At 40.8% G+C, this 21,597-nt stretch overlaps 1 protein-coding gene across 1 annotated transcript in view; it reads left to right on the plus strand.

Moving 5' to 3' along the window:
* The first annotated feature begins 415 nt into the window (after positions 1-415).
* LOC119579003 (6-phosphogluconate dehydrogenase, decarboxylating-like) overlaps positions 416-21,597 on the plus strand; it is a 43,069-nt gene continuing 21,887 nt past the window's right edge. The window contains exon 1 of the mRNA XM_037926817.1: positions 416-529. Within this exon, the coding sequence (XP_037782745.1) occupies positions 516-529 (14 nt within the window). The 5' untranslated portion in view covers positions 416-515. The remainder of the gene's footprint in view (positions 530-21,597) is intronic.

A 21,597-nucleotide genomic window follows, 5' to 3' on the forward strand; every position in this document is an offset into this window, starting at 1 on the left:
ATGAGAAATCACCAGAAGAAAAATTAATAAAAGTAACCAGCTGCCAACACAAGAACCACCTCCCCCCCCCCGCCTTGCCTTCCTCCTCCTCGCCCAAATCCAAATAATGATAAACCATAACTAATACTAAAACAACAATAATATAATAGTTATCCCCAAATGACCTTGAGAAATCACCAGAAGAAGAAAAATTAATAAAAATAACCGAGCTGCCAACATCAAGAAATCACCCTCCCCCCCGCCTGCCTTGCCTCCTCCTCCTCGTCCACAATCCACAAATATTAATAACATTAACCCATTCTAAGTTAATAGACTAATCTCCAAAATGACCATGAGAAATCACCAGAAGAAGAAAAATTAATAAAAATAACCGAGCTGCCAACACAAGAAATCCCCCCCCCCCCCCCCCGCCTTGCCTTGCTCCTCCTCGGCCCCGAACCTGTCATTCTGCGCTCAACCGCCGACCGGAGGAGGACGTGTCACGCTCCCTGCACCTTCCCCGACTTGAAATAAACATGTCTGAACCTTGGTGAGTAGTTTTATATACTGATTTTCACTGCATGGTTTCGTTGGACGATGGAAGTGGGCATTTGATGGCAAAAACTTCGCCATTTGTGTGTTGGTTATTTAGAGGTGTTCCTTGGGTTAACGCGTTTGAAACCGGTGTCTGTGATCAGCTGTGTCGATCAGCTGTTTGGGTTTGTTTTTTCGTTATTTTGTAATAATCAATTGGTTTTTAGTCATTTTTTCCCCCCTCGTATTTTGACCATTAGTGTTGCTGAATGGATGTAAGAAGGAGCAGTTTAGTTTATTTATCTGTGTTGTGTTAATTTTTACATAGAGTTAATACTGTGGGATGCAGTATTACAGGTATAGTTGCGGGGTAGGGAATTAATACATATATTTAGATTTCGTGTTCATTAATGCCATTATTAAGCATAATGTTGGGTTTAATTTGTTGTTAGCCGAACCGTAAAGGATGTAGCCTGCTGTCCTTGGCATATTTTCAAGGGCAAGGTTGAAGGAGTTTCCACAAAAGATTTTATTGCAGGATTTGTGCAACATTACAAAACGTCAGCGTAGTTACATATTTTTGTTTGTGTATTTAATCACATTTATGTATATTTCACTATTGTATGATAACTTCAGGAGAGGTATATGTTTAAAGGTATGTGTATATAAATATAAATATACATATATTTTTTAAGAAGTATATTCCAAGTAAGGTGTTCTGTCCTGAATTCTCGAGGATATTTTTAACATGTCTAGATAAGACTCTTTGGTAATTTATGCTTTTCTTGCAAACAGGAAATTTGACTAAAACAGCAGTTTAATGCACAATATTTGCTAGAATTTCAAAGTTGTATATCAGAATTACCACACATGCATGGCATAAATAATATGCTTATTTTTTATTTATTTTTTGCCATATATCTTAATTTTGCAGTTCTCGAGTTAATTTGAAGGCTTATACAAATAGGAAATGTAATATGAATTTCTATATCATGGCACATTTTGCTGAAATGTTTTTCTATTTATTTTCCGAGTAATCTAAAAATATTGAAAATGTAGAGTCCGTAATTTTTTAATTTACAAAACTTGGTGTAAAATCCAAGTCAAATTGCGTATGGTGAAGATATGTCTGATTCTTCACAATTACTTTTGATAATATGCATTAATACAGTAGTTTTGAATGTAAGGATAATTTTTTCATATACAACTTTTGTTTTTCTAAATTTATGATTTATGGTCATTAAACATTTGACGATTAACATTTATAAACTATATAGGTCTAATTACAGCTTGATATCTTCACACTTAACCACAAAATGTCTTGACTGCTCGTATGTGTGTGTAAACAATCTCGGATAACACAGATTCCTCATTTTGGAGATTAAATTGTTATTAATGTTCCATATTGTTGATTTATTTATTGTTATCTTGATTATTGTAGATACTTGTTTGTCTTTCATTTTAAATCTATTCATTACCCCCTGTGTGTGTGTGTGTGTGTGTGTGTGTGTGTGTGTGTGTGTGTGTGTGTGTGTGTGTGTGTGTGTGTGTGTGTGTGTGTGTGTTTTGGGGTATATATTTATGTATGAATGTGTGTATATAAATATATGATATATAAAGATATATGAATACATTATGGCAGTTTCAGTAATGCTCTATCAGAAGTAGGCTGTTCATTGTTCATAAAGTTATTTTCAAAATGTAATCTTTTTGTGTGAAGATTTCAACAGTTTAAAAAGATGTCTGGCACCATCAATCTAGAACATTGTATATTCCTGATTTTACTTATTTCTGTATCTGGTAAATTGTGGTCTTTATATATTGACATTTATGCAATCATAAGAAAAGTAAGTTCCAGTATATTAAATCTGGTAATGTTTCCAAGACATTATGGTAAAGCTTACTTATACAACCACAGTGACTCAAGCAAACCCCAATAGGTACTCCAGCAAAGGCCAACAAGGCACCCCCCCTCCCCACTTATATATTGTAAGATAGATCTTATCGACCTCCCTAGTAGTTTGTCTTGGAAACACAAACCAGTCTAAGCTAATCTTGGCCAGGGTATATATAGTAATGATCTGTAATGATCTGTACTCTCTTGCTGGTCTGCTAAAGGTGTGAATTCCCAGTCAGTAGCCTGAGTCACCAAGAGTATCAGTAATGTCTTGTATACATTTTGTCGAGGGAGACTGATTTTCCTTTTAGTATAATTTAATAATTATATATGCAAAGAAGATACCCATGCGTCAACCACAGCATATCGGCAACCTTCAAGCCTGTTGGCTCACCAGCAAAGGCAAGCATACCTCTCGTCACATACTCTAGCAGGATAAACCTTGTAGGACCTGGTGGTGATTTAATCTCTAGAAGGAAACCATTCCGAGCCCTGTCTTGGTAGAATGTGTGTGTTAGGGATATGTACGAGTTGTTAGAGCTGCAGGTAATGGTTACCTTAGTAAAATAATAAAGAACAAAATACACAAAATTTTAATATTATTTGAGATAATCAAAACTGCGGAACAGATGAGGATAAAATTAAATGACTACCTTTTGTATATTTCTACATTTGGCATGAACATCATATTTGCTGTAGGATTTTTGTAGTGTATGGAAATTCTAGTGTTAGGGAATGTGAATAACAAAATGAGAATTTAATGTGACAGCTGGCAACTTTTCTCAGATAACTGTAATTTAAAAGAAAATCAAACTATTGATTATGTTAGCTCAAGAATGGTTTTATTTTCATTGACTGACAGGGCCTTGAAATAATGTCACTGAATAGCCTATGGCACTTTAATTATCGTTTAATACTAAATTCTGCATGTGCACACACATGCACGCACACATGCACACGCACATGTATATACACACATGCACATGTGTATACACACATGCTCATATATATACACACATGCATATGTATATACACACATGCTCGTGTGTGTGTATATATATATATATATATATATATATATATATATATATATATATATATACATACACATATATATATACATACACATATATACACATACACATACACATATATATACATATACATATACATATACATATACATATACATATACATATACATATACATACACATACACATACACATACACATATACATATACATATACACACACACACACACACACACACACACACAACACATACAACACACACAAATACACACACACATACACACACACACACATACATACATACACACACATACATACACACACAACATACACACACATACAAAACACACACACATACACACCACATACACACATACATACACACACACAATACATACACACACACATAATACACACATACACACACAACACACACATTTCACACACACACATAGACACACACACACACACACAACACACACCACCACACCCCACACGCACAGCATCACACACCCACATGATATACACAACACACACGACTTAACACCAACACGACACATGTATCACACACGCAACATTATACACAAACAACATAACATGTATACCACACACTCACATTATACAACACCATTATTACACACACGACACACATTCATACACACACACATAAACACACACACAGATACACGCCCCATGTATACACACACACATGTAATACACACATGCACATGCATATATTATATATTAGTATTAATATAAATTTTATATTATATATATATATGTATATTTATATATATAATATGCATATTACACACATATTATACATTTACAAACATTATAACCACAGATACAAAACACACATATCATAGTACGCCATATGTTTACCTTTATGTATAATATATTATATTTATATATAATATATATTTATTATTACATATTACATGTTATATATATCTATATTTTATATATATAAATATATAATATTATTATATATATTTATTATATATTATTATATATATTCTATATATATATTGTATATATATTGTATCACATAATCATATATTATCATCATATATCTATGTCTATATTATATTATGTTATGTATATTATTATATGTATACTGTATTATATATATGTATATGTATTATATCATGTATATGTATATATATATAATATGTATATGTATATGTATTATCTATTATATATTATATTATATTATATATATATATATTTTGTGTTGTATCTGTATATGTGTTGTATATGTATATGTATACTGTATCATATATGTGCTATATATATATGTATGTAAGTATGTATATATATATATGTCTATTTTTATTTTTTTTATTTATATTTATATCTATATTTTATTTAGTTATATAAACATATATGTATGTCTCTCTCTCTCTCTCTCTCTCTCTCTCTCTCTCTCCTCTCTCTCTCTCTCCTCTCTCTCTCTCTCTCGCACTCTCTCTCTCTCTCTCTCTCTCTCTTCTCTCTCTCTCTCTCTCTCTCATATACTCTTTCCTTTTCTTCTCTTTTATTTTTTTTTAAAAAAAAAAAAAAAAATTAAACCCAACATTACAAATTTAACACCTTTTTTATTTGTATTAACGGATATAAGCCTTTAAACGTCAAAGAATATTCCTGAAATCCGGGTTCTTATCGTGTGCGGGTTTTTACCCCAAGATAACACGCAATGGGCGGGTTTTTAAAATTTTCGGGACCGGAATTGGGGCTTTTTTTTTTTTTTTGGTTCTTGGTGTTTTGTGTGTGTGTGTGTGTGTGTGTGTGTTGTTGTGTGTGTGTGTGTGTTGGGGTTTTGTGTTGTTGTGTGTGTGTGTGTGTGTGTGTGTATTGCTTAAAAGGTATCCCTCCTTCCTCATCCTTATCCTCCTCCTCCTCTCCCATCTTCCCCTTCTTTTCCCCTTCCTCTTCCCCCTCCCTCCCCCCTCCTCCAACTCTTCCTACTCTCCTTCCTCTCCCTCTCTTTCTCTCCTTCTTCCTCGTCCTCCTCCTCCTACCTCTTCATCTTCACCCCCTTCCTCTTAATCTTTCTCTCCTCATCCCCATCCTCATCCTTCTCCTCCTCCTCCTTCTCCTTCTCCATTTTCTTTTACTTCTTATTTATCTTTGCCTTCTCCTCCTTCCCAAATAAACCAGGATGTGAGACGAGGAAAGCTTTCAAGTGCTGGTACTTTCCCCCAATCTTGATTATTTTTTCCCAGTTTGCGGTCATATTGAAGGGCAGTCGAGGGAGCGTTTGTAATGGACCGTTAAATTTGTGTGTGTGTGTGTATATTTTTTTTTATATTCTTCTTTTAACGGTAGGTCCATGTCTGAGCCGCCGTGGTCACAGCATGATACTTAATTGTAGTTTTTCATGTTGTGATGCTCTTGGAGTGAGTACGTGGTAGGGTCCCCAGTTCCTTTCCACGGAGAGTGCCGGTGTTACCTTTTAGGTAATCATTCTCTCTATTCATCCGGGCTTGGGACCAGCACTTGACTTGGGCTGGCTTGGCCACCCAGTGGCTAGGTAGGCAATCAAGGTGAAGTTCCTTGCCCAAGGGAACAACGCCGGCCAGTGACTCGAACCCTCGAACTCAGATTGCCGTCGTGACAGTCTTGAGTCCGACGCTCTAACGATTCGGCCACCGCGGCCCATATATATATATATATATATATAGTATTATATTTATTATATATTTATTGTATATATTGATTATATATATATAGATATAGTTGTTTTTTTTTTTTTTTTTTTTTTTTTTTTTTTTTTTTTTTTTTTTTTTTTTTTTTTTATGTTCTAGGTAAGGGCGTAGTTTTGTTTTCGAGATTCTGTATATATTTTGTTCTCTTGTTCCTTCTGTGACAGGTTGCTTGTAGAATGTTATTTTCTTCATTGCCGTGGATAGACATTATGGGTAGAAATGTTGATTTCAAGTTTAAAGGACTGAAAAATGTACCTCTCCTCTTTGTCTCACTTACTCCCTCACTCCCTCCCTCCCTCCCTCCCCATCCTCCCTCACTCCCTTCCTTCTTTCCTCTCTTCCTCCCTTGCTTCCCACCTCCCTCGGCCTCTCTCCCTCCTTCCTTTCTTCCCCCTCTCTCCTTCCTTCCCCCTCTCTCCTTCCTCCCTCCCTCCTTCCTCCCTCCCTCCCTCCCTCCCTCCCTCGCCCTCCCGCCCTCGCCCTCGCCCTCCTTCCATACCTTACCATTCGTTCGAGCGTTGCATTGCAGGTGAGCGGAATCACGACCCAGCTTTGCAATCCGCCCTCTGCAGTGACGTTGAAAAAGCTCCCATTAACGACTCATTGTGCATAATCCTCCCTTACGCCCATCATTACGAATAATTACACAGTATGACTTATCATTTCGTCTTGTTACCTACCCCACGGGAGGAGGCGTGTGTTTAACCAGTCTTACGGTTGAAAGTGAAAGGAGTTTGGGTGACGCAAGGTTTATGTAATGATGGGCGAGAAAGAATGGGTATGTTGGTGGTGGGGTCTAGACTAGATTCTGGGTTTGTCTCTTTCTTTCTCTCTCTCTTTCTCTCTCTCTTTCTCTCTCTCTTTCTCTCTCTCTTTCTCTCTCTCTCTAGCTTTCTCTCTCTCTCTAGCTTTCTCTCTCTCTCTAGCTTTCTCTCTCTCTCTCTCTCTTCTCTCTCTCTCTCTCTCTTCACTAGACAGTCTATCCACCCACCCACCCGTCCATTTATCTGTCCTTCAACCGGTTCATTCATCCACTTCGCGCACTACCCACCCATCTATTCTATCCATCAACCTCTTCAACCCTCCGCTATCCCTCTCTCCCTCTCTCCCTCTCTCCCTCTCTCCCTCTCTCCCTCTCTTCCTTCTCTTCCTCTCTCCTCTCTCCCTCTCTTCCTCCCTTTCTCTCTTCCTCGTATGACGCGTATGGTTCCAGGGCTATCGAGTGCCACCCTTGTCTCGGTGTGGGCGGTGTTGAACGGACGCACTTTAGGGAACTTTCCTTTCGGTCCTCTCGTGTGGTGTCGGATGAAAGGGTTTCATGTGTGTGTGTATGTGTAGATATTTACTTTTATTTGTTTATTTATTCATTCATTCATTCACGCGCACACGCACACAGGACACACACACACACACACACACACACACACACCACACACACACACACACACACACACACACACACACACACACACACACACACACACACACACACATATATATGTGTTTGTGTGTATGTGTTTGTGTGTGTGTGTTTGTGTGTGTGTGTGTGTTTGTGTGTTTGTGTGTGTGTGTTTGTGTGTGTGTGTTTATGTGTGTGTGTTTGTGTGTGTGTGTTTGTGTGTGTGTGTTTGTGTGTGTGTGTGTGTGTGTGTGTGTGTGTGCGTGCGCGTGCGTGCGTGCGTGCGTGTGCGTGCGTGCGTGTGTGTGTGCGTGTGTGTGTGCGTGTGTATGTGCGTGTGTATGTGCGTGTGCGTGTGCGCGTGAATGAATGAATGATTAAATAAACAAATAAAAATAAATATATACACATACACACACACATGAAACCCTTTCATCCGACACCACACACATTATATATATATATATATATATATATATATATATATATATATATATATATATATATATATATATATATATATATTATATATATACACACAATGTGTGTGTGTATATATGAAGAGAGAAGAGAGAAGAGAGAGAGAGAGAGAGAAGAGAGAGAGAGAGAGAGAGAGAGAGAGAGAGAGAGAGAGAGAGAGAGAGAGAAGTGCTTGTTTATAATTTGTTTTTGTAAATGTATAGTTGTCTGTTTCCGTTACTTGTTTTAATTATTTGTTTATGTATGTGTCTGTCTGTCTGCGCTCGTGCATGTTTATCAACATGTCCAGGTGTCTGTCTACCTGTGTCTGTCTGTCTGTCAGCCTGTGTCTCCGTGCGCCTGGCTCCCCGGCGCCTGGCTCCCCGGCACCTGGCTCCCCGGCGCCTGGCACGTCACGAACCATCGAACATTACGTATCATGAGTTCGACGAGTCACGGTGAGGCTCGGCGGGGCGCGATACGGAGACATTTACCGCAATGCCGGGGGTTAGGATTCGATGGTTATGATGTGTCGGCTTGAGGTCGATTTTCGTCGGGGTTGGTGACGGGGCCTTAGGAGGGAGTCGGGCGCCTGCTGGAGGTGAATACGATGCACGCAGACGCAGTTATACATACATGTATACATACATACATACATGCATACATACATACATGCATACATACATACATACATACATACATACATACATACATACATACATACATACATACATACACACGCACACACGCACACACACACATACATACACACACACACACACACACACACACACACACACACACACACACAAACACACACGCAACACCACACACAACACACCACCACACACACACCCACACACACACCACCACACACACCCACACACACACACGAGGAGGGAAGGAGAACAGGGAGCAAGCAGATGGACACAAACCAGAGACAGACCGAGAACGAGACGCCATTCAAGACAACGACCGAAATATCCCAGAATAAACTGACCGTCTGGGACAAGCAGCGGCTCCTGCTGACGAGAGCTGATTCCTCCTGCTGACGAGAGCTGATTCCTCCTGCTGACGAGAGCTGATTCCTCCTGCTGACGAGAGCTGATTCCTCCTGCTGACGAGAGCTGATTCCTCCTGCTGACGAGGAGAGGCGCTTCGGTAGGGTCGCCGGGTGTGCAGGAGGGTTGCAGCTGCGACCTTGCAAGCGCTCCCTGGGGACTCGGGGTGGCTTAGTCAGCATGATCTCCGAGGCTGAGAATTTTTAAGGATGTGCGACTTTTTTTGTTTATTTTTTATTATGACGATTTTTATTTTTTGATTTTTTTTTTTTTTTATGATTTTTTAAAATCCTTTTTATTAGGAAAAGAGAAACAAAGGAGTATGTGAGGTGTTTTTTTTTCCGTTTTTCGTTTTTGATCATTTTATTTTCGTCTTTTGTCTTGTGTGTGCAGAGCTTGTTTGATTTTAAGAGTTAGTGGTGAGGATAAGGTATTGCATATCATACCTACTTAATACTCACTTGTAATGCTCATCTTAATCACGTTTTTAATACTTAAAACGTGTTATTCATCGGCAATACTAAATCTTACTGTGGTACTCACCTACCTACTTTCTTATATAAACCCCTTGATAACGTATCTACCGATTCACACGCGTAGATAAACACCTATTTGTTTTTCTACTTGCGTCATCGTCCAAACATAGACCTCCGAATGCGCGCACTTCTCAGTATCCGCGTCAACAGCACTCGAGTGTGTAATGATTTTTGCCTCGCACAAGGTCAGGCGAGGTAGGGAAGGCGAATGAGGGGGGAGGGGGTTGGCAGGAGGGAGGGGCAAGGAAGGAGGGAGGGAGGGAGAGGAGGAAATGAGGGGGAGGGATGGGAGGGGGTGGTAGGAGGGAGGGGCAAGGAATGAGGGGGGAGGGGTTGGCAGGAGGGAGGGGCAAGGAAGGAGGGAGAGGAGGAAATGAGGGGGAAGGAAGGGGGAGGGATGGGAGGGGGAGGGAGGGGCATGGGGTGAGGGGGGAGATGGGAAGCGGGTGGCAGGAGGGTGAAGAATGGGGGATAGTGGGCGGAGGGAGAAGAAAGAGGGGGATGAAGCAAAAAAAGAAAGAGAGGATACGAGGTAAGAGGAGAAGGAAGGGGGAGGGGGAGGGGGTAGAAGCGGGAGGGGGAGCGAAGGATAGCGGGGTAGCGAGGGAAGGTACAGAGTATGAGAGAGAGGGAGGGAGAGAGAGAGAGAGAGAGAGAGAGAGAGAGAGAGAGAGAGAGAGAGAGAGAGAGAGAGAGAGAGAGAGAGAGAGAGAGAGGAGAGAGAGAGAGAGAGAGAGAGAGAGAGGGGGGGGGGCAAGAGGAAGGATAGTGGGTTAGGGAATAGAACGAATGGAGGAAGAAGGAGAAGGCAGAAAGGGATAGAAAGGAGGAAAGAGGGGAGGAGGAGAGGAAGGGAGGAAAGGAGGATCGTGCAATCAGTGCCTCCCTGCCTTCAAAGAAGCGAGCTGTTGCAGGTGGTTGACAAAGTGGTGCAACGGGGAGGGCGGCAGGCGGTGGTTGCATGGGGTTTCATAGTAGTAGTGAGAGCAAAGGGCGTCGTTGGCCGGTTTTTTATGCAGTTATCATTATTTCTTGTTGTTGTATTTGTTATTGAAATTGCAATTCGCAATGGAATTATCATTATCGTTGTTTTATTATTATTATTATTATTATTATTATTATTAGAGTGATCCATGGAAATAGCTCGAATGACAAGAAATTAAGAAATATTTCTCCCCGCCTCACTCTCCTACATTCTAATTGAAATAATAATGATAATAGCTGGAATGGGATTCTAGTAGATTAGTAATATGGTGTGTGTGTGTGTGTGTGTGTGTGTGTGTGTGTGTCTGTTTGTCCGTGAGTGTGTCTGTTTGTCCGTGAGTGTGTCTGTTTGTCTGTGTGTGTCTTGTGTATGTAAGTGTGTGCGTCTTGTGCCCTGTGTCTTGTCTTTTGTGTGTGTGTGTCTATTTACCTATGTAACTGTGCGTGAGTGGGAGGGCATGTGTGTGTGGATGTCATTCGATATTTAAGTTGTCAATTATCAACTTCAGCTATGCTGTCACATCTGATTTAATGTGTGACATGCAGGCGTGTAACGGACGAGACACAAGGAAAATTTTAATGTAGATTATCAAGTGTTGTTTTTTATTTTATTGCCATTAGTATCATCATCATCATCTTCATCTTCATCTTCATCTTCATCTTCATCTTCATCTTCATCATCATCTTCATCATCATCTTCATCTTATTTTTATTAATCCCCTTATCATTTTATGATTGTGGTCATCTGTATCTCTCATATTATTGCTGTTGCTATTATTGTTACTAGTTTGTTATTATTATCATCTTCATCATCTTTATTATTATTGCCTTTTTATGGTTTTCACTAATACTATTAATCATAGTTATTTATTAATTTCACTTTCAACAGTAATAAACAGCGCGTCCCAATATAACCTCGACCTTCATATCATTATTATTATAAGTAATGACATTGGTGATTCAATTATCATTACGGATCTGTCAAGAAGGCACCCCCCCCCCCGCCCCCCAGCGTGGCATATCCGGCGCTGGGAACGGAAATCCTGCGTCGGGCTGCCGGCCGAGCTGCCCGACTCCGGTTAACCGAGCTTGTGGTGTAGTGGCTGTAGAAGGGGAAGGGGAAACGTGTTTGGTTTTTTGTTCCTGTCTCTCTCTCTCTCTCTCTCTCTCTCTCTCTCTCTCTCTCTCTCTCTTCTCTTCTCTCTCTCTCTCTCTCTCTCTCTCTCTCTCTCTCTCTCTCTCTCTTTCTCTCTCTGTCTGTGTCTCTCTTTCTCTCTCTCTCTCTCTCTCTCTGTCTGTGTCTCTCTTTCTCTCTCTGTCTGTCTCTTTCTCTCCCTCTCTCGCTCTCGATCTCTGTGTTCAAAGAAGGGGGAGATGGAGAAAGAGTGGGAAGGAGGGAAGAAATGGAAAAATAGAGAGTGAGAGAAAGAGAGAGAGAGAGAGAGAGGAGAGAGAGAGAGAGCGAGAGAGAGAGCGAGAGAGAGAGAGCGAGAGAGAGAGAGAAGAAAGGAAGAAGAATACCGTCAGAGGGAGAGAACCGGAGAAATGGGCGATTAATTAAGGGAGGATAAAGATAAGACCTAGGTGGCAGTGCTCGTTTACCTTTTACAAAAAAAAAATAATAATAATAAAAAAAAAAAATAATAATAATAATAATAATGAAATTAAAAATAATAATAATAAAAATAATAATGATAGTAATAATAATAATAATAATGATAATAATAATAATAATGATGATGATGATGATGATGATGATGTGCAAGGAAATCATGACTCGACAAAAATCAATTGCAAAATGTTCCACCTTGAGCTTTAAACATTTCAACATTTCTTTTAGATGTAGCTAGTCTTGCTTGCCGGCCATTGCATGTATTAGAATAGCATTTGCATATTCAACACTGTTTATTGGCAGTGATATGCGTTGAATAAGTAAATGTAAGGTGAGGTTAGAGTTTATTTTCAAAAGTCGACTTTGCGGGCACTTTATTCTCGTATTTTTCCTTATGATTTTTTTTTTTTGTTTTTTTTTTTTTTTTTTTTTTTTTTTTTTTGTGGTGATGACTCATGGTGCGGGAGATGTGTAGTGTAAGCAACCTTGAAATCATTTTTGCGATATCATCATTGTCGTCTTAAGGGTCTCTCGCTCTCTCTGTTTGTCTCTCTCTCTCTCTCTCTCTCTCTCTCTCTCTCTCTCTCTCTCTCTCTCTCTCTCTCTCTATATATATATATATATATATATATATATATATATATATATATATATATATATATTTATATATTTAATTTTTTTTCTTCCCTGTCTGTCTCTCTCTGTCTCTCTCTGTCTCTCTCTCTGTCTCTCTCTCTGTCTCTCTCTCTGTCTCTCTCTCTGTCTCTCTCCCCTCTTTTCTCACTCTTAAACCGTTCTAGTTACAGTTAACATTTGTTGTGAAAGTACAGACTGCTGGATCATATGTTGTAAATATTTTCTGCATACAAGTTATATTTTATTTTGAATCTAGAAAGACTACATTAGAGTGAGCAGAACTAAAGCTGTAACCTCAAGTGTGATTTTTTTTCTTTTCTTTTTCATTCAAATGGCATCGCAGTGATTTGCATTATCGGTCTTTTGGATTCGTCATGAGATAATAGATTGATTTAGTTTGTTATCTTGACATTATAGTGTGTGATGAATTAAGGCCTAGAGAGAGAGAAGTACTTGTGTAATGGCATATAATTATATAATGTGTACGGAAAATTGGAATTTCTACAGTAGTGTTAATGGGTGTGCTTGGTATCGAGACTTATTTGCAACATTTTATAAGTTTGTGATCTTTTAGACAGTCTTCCGGTTATGCAAAACGTGTATACTTGATTTCGGTAAGTTTTTGATGCAACATTTTATTGGCGTTGATAATTAGGGATGAATTTAGATTTGCATATGTCGACGTGAGGTGAATTCTGAAGTGATTGAGTGCTTGCTGAAGTCACCGCACTTGGGCAATGGACCTGATTTAAGAAAATTCCTTACTTTTTTTCTTCTCTTCTCTTACCTCTCATCTCTTCTCATCTCTTCTCTTCTTTCTCCACTATTTCTCGGCTTTCGTCCATATTTTCCTCGCCTCTCCATTCCTCTCGCTCTGAAAGAAGATCAAGTCTGACACGATAATAGACGAACGTGTTGCATGCGGTTGGGCTTTAATTTGGGAGCAATTTCCCGTCGCTTTTACACGCTTCGCCTTCCTCACTGGAATATTGCAGCAGGCCTGGCTCACCGAGGTCTATTGTGCTCTGTTCCGGGGAATTTCCTGCACGATCTGTGTTGATATCCCTTCGGTATTGCTAGCAGGGTCAAAGTAGGTAGGTTATCATTTTTGTGGATTGTTTACGTTGGTTGTGTTGGAGTGTGGGAGGGATGGTCCTTGATCGTGCAGGAAATGTTGAATGTGCGAAATGTATTTAGTTTGTGTTCATAGAAATGTTGCGTGATTATGCTTATTGCTGTGAATCATGCAGGATTTTTTTTTTCCTTAATCGTGTTGGAAATATTGAATGAATATTATTTGTTTACTTTGATCATACTGGAAATATCGTACGTATAAAATTTATCTATATTGATTTTTTTCTATATTGTACTGGGAAATTCTGCGTGGTCGATCTGGAAATATTGAATGAATATATATATATATATATATTTCATTTACATCCACCATGCTGGAAATATTGATTGAATATTATTTAATAATTTGAATCGTTCTAGAAAATTCTGGTTGCCATGCTGGAAATATGAGGTAATTAGTATAAATCCTGATTATACTAGAAAATGTCCATGATACTGGATATGCGGGACGAATATTGTTTATTTGTCATGCATAATGAACTTAAATATTTTATTACGTGGATGTAAAGGCAATAAATGATCTTTTTATCCATAATCCAAGTAGATGTGGAAATATTAGATATTTTATTTATTTGCAGAATCTGTTCATAAAGAGTAACATTATTACATAAAGAAACGTTGCTTATTACTGTGTTATAGAAATAGGTATATGATATCACGTAATTGATTGCGCGTGATACGGGAGTGACAGAAGATAAGATGAGGTAGCGACCCTCCCCCCTCCCCCTCCCCCTCCTCTTCCTCTTCCCCCCCCTTCCCTTTTCTTGTTATTTTCCCTTTTATTGTCTTTCTGTTTAAGCAGGGTCTCTCTACTCCACTCCCCCCCCCCCCATGTCTCCCTACCTACCTTCCTACGTAACCTTCCTCCCCATCTTCCCCGCTCCCCTTCCTCTTCCCCCATCCCCCCCCCCTGTTCCTCCCCCCTTCCCATTCCTCATTTTCCCTGACCCTTACCACCTCATTTTCCTTTTTCCCCCTTCCCCATCTCCCCCCGTCCTCCCCTCCCCCCCGTCCTCCCCTCCCTCCCTCCCTTCCTCTCCCTCCCTCCCTCCCTCCCTCCTCTCTCTCCTCTTTCTCTAGTTCTGATTTTCCCCCTGCCTTCCTCTCATGTTATTGCCGTAAGTACGGTAAATGTTAGAAGTCGCTTCTGGTCTGTCATTAGCCTTGCTTCATTCTCTGTTTAGCGAGGTCAGTCTGATATCTCTTCGTTTTTTTTTTTTGGAGGGGGGGGGTAGGATGGGGGAATAGACTTGTCGGTCTGTTGTATTGACCTCTATCTCTGTTTCTGTGTCTCTTTTTTCTGACTTTCGCTATCTTTCTCTTTCTCTTTCTCTTTTTCTCTCTTTCTCTTTTTCTCTCTTTTTTCTCTCTTTCTCTTTTTCTCTCTCTTCTCTCTTCTCTCTCTCTCTCTCTCTCTCTCTCTCTCTCTCTCTCTCTTTCTCTCTTCTCTCTCTTTCCTCTTTCTCTCTTTCTTCTCCCTTTCTTTCTTTCTCTCTCTCTCTCTCTCTCTCTCTCTTTCTCTCTTTCTCTCTCTCTTTCTCTCTCTATCTATATGTCTGTCTGTCTGTATCTCTCTTTCTTTCTCTATCTGTCTGTCTCTCTTTCAACTCCCCCCCCCCCCCCCCCCCCCCCCCCCCCACCCCCCCCCCCCCCCTTTTTTTTTTTTTCCCCCCCCCTTTTTTTTCTTTTTTTTCCCCCCCCCCCCCCCCAAAAGGTTTTTTTTTTTTTTGGTTTTTTTTAAAAGGGGAGGGGGGTAAGGGGGGGGGGGGAAAAAAGGGGGGGGGGAGGGGGAAAAAACGGTTAGGGGGGGGGGGAAAGAAGGGGTAAAGGGGGGGGAGGAGGAGGGGGAGGAGAGGGGGGGAAGGGGGAGGAAAGGGGGTAGGGGGATGGAGGGGAGGAAAATGGGGGTGGGGGGAAAAAGGGGGGGTATTGTGGAAAGGGAAGGGGGTTTAGGGGGGTTTTGGGGGAAGGGGTGATGGGGGGAGGAAAAAAGGGGGTGGGGGGTGGAGGGGGGGGTGGTGTGGGGAGGAGGAAGAAGGGGTGAGTGGGGTGGGGGGGGGGTGGTGGGGGTGGGGGGGGGGAAAGAGGAGGGGAAAAAGGGTGGGGTGGGGGGGGGGTGGGTGAGGGGGGGGAGGAAGGGGAAGCTTGGGCTGGGTGGGGGAGAGAGGGGGGGGGAGAGGGAGGGAATAAGGAAAGTTTGAAGGAGGGAAGGGGAGGAGGAAGGGGGGGGGGTAAAGGCGTAAGAGGCGTGGCTGTGAGGGGGCGTGTTTCTCGGAAGGAAGGTGTGGCCCTTGCGGTCATTGCTCCTGTAATCGAGGTATAACTATGCCCAGAGGGATGGTTACCCCTCACTCCCCGCGCGCACCTTCATTCTAATTCATCATTTTTTTTTTTTTTAAAACCCTTTTGACTCATTCATCTCCCCCTCTCCTCTTTCCTCTCTCTCTCTCTCTTCTCTCTCTTCTCTCCTCTCTCTCTCTCTCCTCTCTCTCTCTCTCTCTCCCCCCCTCTCTCTCTCTCCTCTCTCCTTCTCTCCTTTTCTCTCTCCTTCTCCCTCTCTCTCTCTCTCCCCTTTTCTCCTCTCCTCTCCTTCTCTCCTCCTCTTCCTTTTCTCTTCTCACTCTCTCCTTCTCTTCCTCTCTCCTTCTCCTCTCCTCTCTCCTTCTCTCTCTCTCTCTCTCCTTCTCTCTCTCTCTCTCTCTCCTCTCTCTCTCTCCCCTCTCTCTCTCCCTCTCTTTCCTTTTCTCTCTCTCTCTCCTCTCTCCCTTTTTCTCTCTCCTTCTCTCTCTCTCCTTTTCCTCCTTTTCCCCTTTTCTCTCTCTCTCTCCTTCTCCTCTTTCTCTCTTCTCTCTCTTCCTCTCTCTCTCTCTCTCCTCTCTCTTCTCTCCTCCCTCTCCTTTCTCCTCTCTCTCTCTTTTCCCCCCTCTCTCTTTTTTTTTTTTTTTTTTTTTTTTTCCCCCCCCCCCCCCCCCCCCCCCCCCCCCCCTTCTCCTCTCTCTCTCTCTCTCTCTCTCTCTCTTCTCTCCTCTTTCTCTCTCACTACTCATTATTACAAGTATCCCCAGCCGTTCATAGATCCAGCCCTGACAAATCTATGCCATAGTCACGATGACGAAGTTAATCGATGCATGGTAAGCGTTGCATGACGCGTTGCAAGCCCGTGTGTAGATTCATTGTTTACACAGCGATTTTTTCCCCTTGTTATTGCACTATTAGGTGATAAAAGGAATTATAGTGTTTGGACGTGACGCTTGGCAAGGCCCCTGTGCTGAGAGTGTGTGTGCATGACAGAGAACAACCAACGGGTAAGGAGAATTCAAAATAAAATTTTTTGTTTTGTGTGTTTGTTGTATATACATCTGTTTGGAAAGTATGTTTTGAGATAATAAAGGTTATTTAAACCCCCACACATACAAACACTGTGTGTGTGGTTTTGGGGTTGGTGTGTGTGTTGTATTTTATAATATTAAATATTTAAAATTATATAAAATTTTTATATATAAAAATTATATATATTATATATATAAATTTTAAAATTAAAATATTATTTATATAAATATATAATAAATATAATTTAAAAATATAAATATATATATATTTAAATATATATATTAAAATATATATATAATATATTAATATTAATAAATATATAATTATATATAAATTATATAATTATAAATTATATATATATATTATAAATAAATATTAATATATATAAATATATATATATAATATATATAATATAAATAAAAAAAAATTTTATATTTAATATATATAAAATAATTATAAAATTTTATAAAATATTATATATTATAAATATATATAAATATATATAAAAATATATAATTATGTATAAATATATATATTATATATTAAAATTTTATATATATATATATATTAAAATTTTATATATATTATCAAAACACACATTTATAAATAAACGTAAATCCCTACATATATATAATATATATATATATATATATATATATATTATATAAATATATTATTTTAATTATATATAATCACATACAACAAAAATACATACATACATAATACATACTATCCCCTTAAATATCACAACACACACACACACAACACAACACACACACCACCACACACCACACACACACACACACACACCACACAACACCCCCAAACACACACCCACACCCATGTATGTATGTTGTGTTGGTGTGTGTGTATATATATACACATACACGCGCGCGCGCGCGCGCTCGCACGCGTTGCTCGGCCCCAGCGCGAGCCGGCGAAGGCGCCCGCCGCTCGCCTCCCAATAGCCCCGCATTCATCACCTGGAGCCACGGGAGCTTTCTCGGGAGCTGCACCCGCGCCCCGCCGCTCGCCTCCCGCCGCCGCCTTCCCCTCCCGCAGGCAAGAGCAGGCGCTGCCACCGACCGCCGCCGCAGCTGTTGCCAGGAGGGCGGCGGAGAGACGGAGGAATATCTGCGGCGGCGGAGAGGGTGGGGGCGGCGCGCGGCGATCGGAGAAGCTCGTCGCGATCTCTCTCGCCTCTTCTTGTTTCTACTTCCTGCCTTTTCTTCTCTTCTCTCTTCTGTCTTCTCTTCGCTCGTGCCCTCTTCTCTCCTCTCCTCTTCTCTCCTCTTTCTCTCTTTTCTCCTCTTCCTTCTCTTCTCTTCTCTCGGCTCCTCTCCCCTTCTCTTCTCATTTTCATCTCCTTTCTCGTCCTGTCTTTTATCATCCTCTCTGGTCTCATTTTCTCTTTTCTCGTCTTCTCGTCTCTTCTATTCGTCCGTCTCTTCTCTCCACTTTTCACTTTGTGTATCCATCTATCCATTCCTATCTCTGTCTCTATCATTCTCCCAAGTTTCCCTTAGCTTTGTGTTGTTTAAATGTTGTTATTTTTCGTATCAGGTTTTCTTCTGACTTTGTGTTTGTATTTTTTAATAGATTTTTCGCCTTTTTTATTATTATTTTTGGAAATGTATAATTCTTTTTCGCTATCCGTTTTAATTTCGTTCGTTTTAATATCCCTCGCCTTTCCCACTGGATGTTTTTGAATGTGAGAGAGAGAGAAACAGAGAGAGAAACACAGAGAGAGAGAGAGAGAAACACAGAGAGAGAGAGAGAGAGAAACAGAGAGAGAGAGAGGGGGAGAGGGAGAGGGAGAGGGAAAGAGAGTTTTTCTCTTTTTGCTCCTTTCGAGCGCCTGACCTCTAGCCGACATCCACTACACGATTTTCTCAGGGTCTTGCCTCACGGAGAATGAGTTTTGCGTGGTCGTTTTTGGGGGAGGGAGGGAGGTGGGAAGGAGGGAGAGAGAGAGGGATAGGGAGAATGGAAGGGTGAGAGGGATAGGGAGGGAGAAGAGTGATAGGGAAAGGGGCGAGGTTAGTGATAGGGAGAGGGAGAAAGAGAGGGAGAGGGAGAAAGAGAGAGAGAGGGAGAAAGAGAGAGAGAGGGAGAGGGAGAAAGAGAGAGAGAGGGAGAGAGAGAGAGGGAGAGGGCGAGAGAGAGAGGGCGAGAGAGAGAGAGAGAACAAGGGCATGAACACAAACACGATCAATACTAGTTTAGCATAAATGGTAATGAGAGATTATGATAACAACAGTGTGGTGATAGTGACGGTAACAGTAAACCCTAATAACGCAGGCGAGTGTATGGTTAAAGTCTCCAAAACGCGCCGTACGTGGATATGAAATATAGAATTCAGTAAAGTTGCGAAGTACAGTAACTGAATTTCAGTTGAAGCTCACTTTCTCCAGTCGAAACGGGTTCATGGGGGAAAAAATCGTTTTACCGAAACCCTAATCGTGAGGATCTTGAGGTCTCTTTCTTGTATAATTAATTTGATTTTGATTTTGATTTATAATGTTTATATTGGATGAGATGGATTTTTTAGAATTAGAGCTGGATTTATTCGATTTATTTACAAATAAAGAAATTTATCTAGAATTATGGTAATTTTTAGAGATGTTGGGTTTATTTTAGAATTAGATATTACTCATTTTCAAATTATATCTGTTCGATTTATAGGAAAATTAATTTATTTGCTTGTTATATTTAAGTAGTTAGGTTCATTTACGATTATAGTTATTAGATTGCCTTTAGATTTGACATTATTAGCATGTACTTTTTTCTTCTTCGTCTTCTTGTTCTTCTTCTTCGTCTTCTTGTTCTTCTTTCATCTTCTTCTTCTTCTTCTTCTTCTTCTTCTTCTTCTTCTTCTTCTTCTTCTTCTTCTCCTTCTTCTTCTTCTTCTTCTTCTCCTTCTCCTTCTTCTCCTTCTCCTTCTTCTTCTTCTCCTTCTCCTTCTTCTTCTTTCCTTCTTCTTCCTCCTTCATCTTCTTCTTCTTCTCCTTCAATTAAGCAATGACCACTGACTGTTCTCGTTTAGCAACTGTTCTTGATTATTGTTATTATTTTTTTTTTTTTTAAGTTATTACATTTAAGTACGGTGTTGCGAAAGTTTTAATCTATTTTTTTGTTATTATTGATATTTATTTTTTTGTTAACGATTTCGGCGGGTTCGAGCTTGTGTAATTGTGGGCTTTTGACGGTTAAAGTTTTTTTTTCCCCACATGTGAATACACATACACGCCCACAGCCACCCACTCTTGTGTGCACTTACCCCCCCCCCCCCTCCGCCCGCCGCACATACAAATTAACTCGTCCACACAAGCAACCAGGCAAAGCGAACCTAATCTGTCTCCTCCCCTTAAGTCCCCTCTCCTTCCCTTGTTTTCCCTTCTCTTCCCTCCTCCTCCTCTTCCCTTCTCTTCCCTCCTCCTCCTCTTCCCTTCTCTTCCCTCCTCCTCCTCTTCCCTTCTCTTCCCTCCTCCTCCTCTTCCCTTCTCTGGCCTCCCTTTCTCTCTTGTCTTCTCTGGCCTCCCTTTCTCTCTTGTCTTCTCTGGCCTCCCTTTCTCTCCCATCCTCATCCTCTTCCCTTCCCTCACCTCACGTCACCTCCCCTCCCTTTCTGTTCCCTCCCCTCCTCCCCTCCCCTCTCCTCCCCTTCTGTTTCCTTCCCTCATCTCCTCCCCTCCCCCTCTTCCCTTCCCCTCCCTTTCTGTTCCCTCCCCTCCCCTCCCTCCCTTTCTGTTCCCTCCCCTCATCCCTTTCCCTTTTCCCTTCCCCTCCATTCCCTTCTCTCTTCCTCCTCCTCCCTCCTCCTCCTCCTCCTTCCTTCCCCTTCCCCTCCCTTCCCTTCCCCCCCCCCTGTGCACATGCACACAAACTCCACGCACACGCACGCTAAGAGGGGCACGCCATGCGGTATTGTTCTGCGTTCAGTGGCGACGTGTTGCGGCTTCCTCGTCGTCACCGCAAACTCGACGTGGATCCGACCTGCGTTGTTCGGCGTTTGTCGATGATTGAAGAACCGACGCCCGGGTCTCGGGGGCAGCCACAGGAAGTTTGCAATTGCATGATCAGCTTGCATATTGAATGAGGGGGGCTGAGGAAGTGAGGGTTGGTGGGTTTTTTGTATATATATATATTATATATATTTAATATATATATATATATTATTATTTATATATATATATATATTTTTTTTTTTTTTTTTTTTTTTTTTTTTTTTTTTTTAGGGGGGATTGGGAAGGGACTGTGGGGTTTGGGGGTGGGAGGGGACTGGGGGGGTA

The sequence above is a fragment of the Penaeus monodon genome, chromosome 1 (assembly GCF_015228065.2).
Source record: "Penaeus monodon isolate SGIC_2016 chromosome 1, NSTDA_Pmon_1, whole genome shotgun sequence".
Classification (NCBI taxonomy): domain Eukaryota; kingdom Metazoa; phylum Arthropoda; class Malacostraca; order Decapoda; family Penaeidae; genus Penaeus; species Penaeus monodon.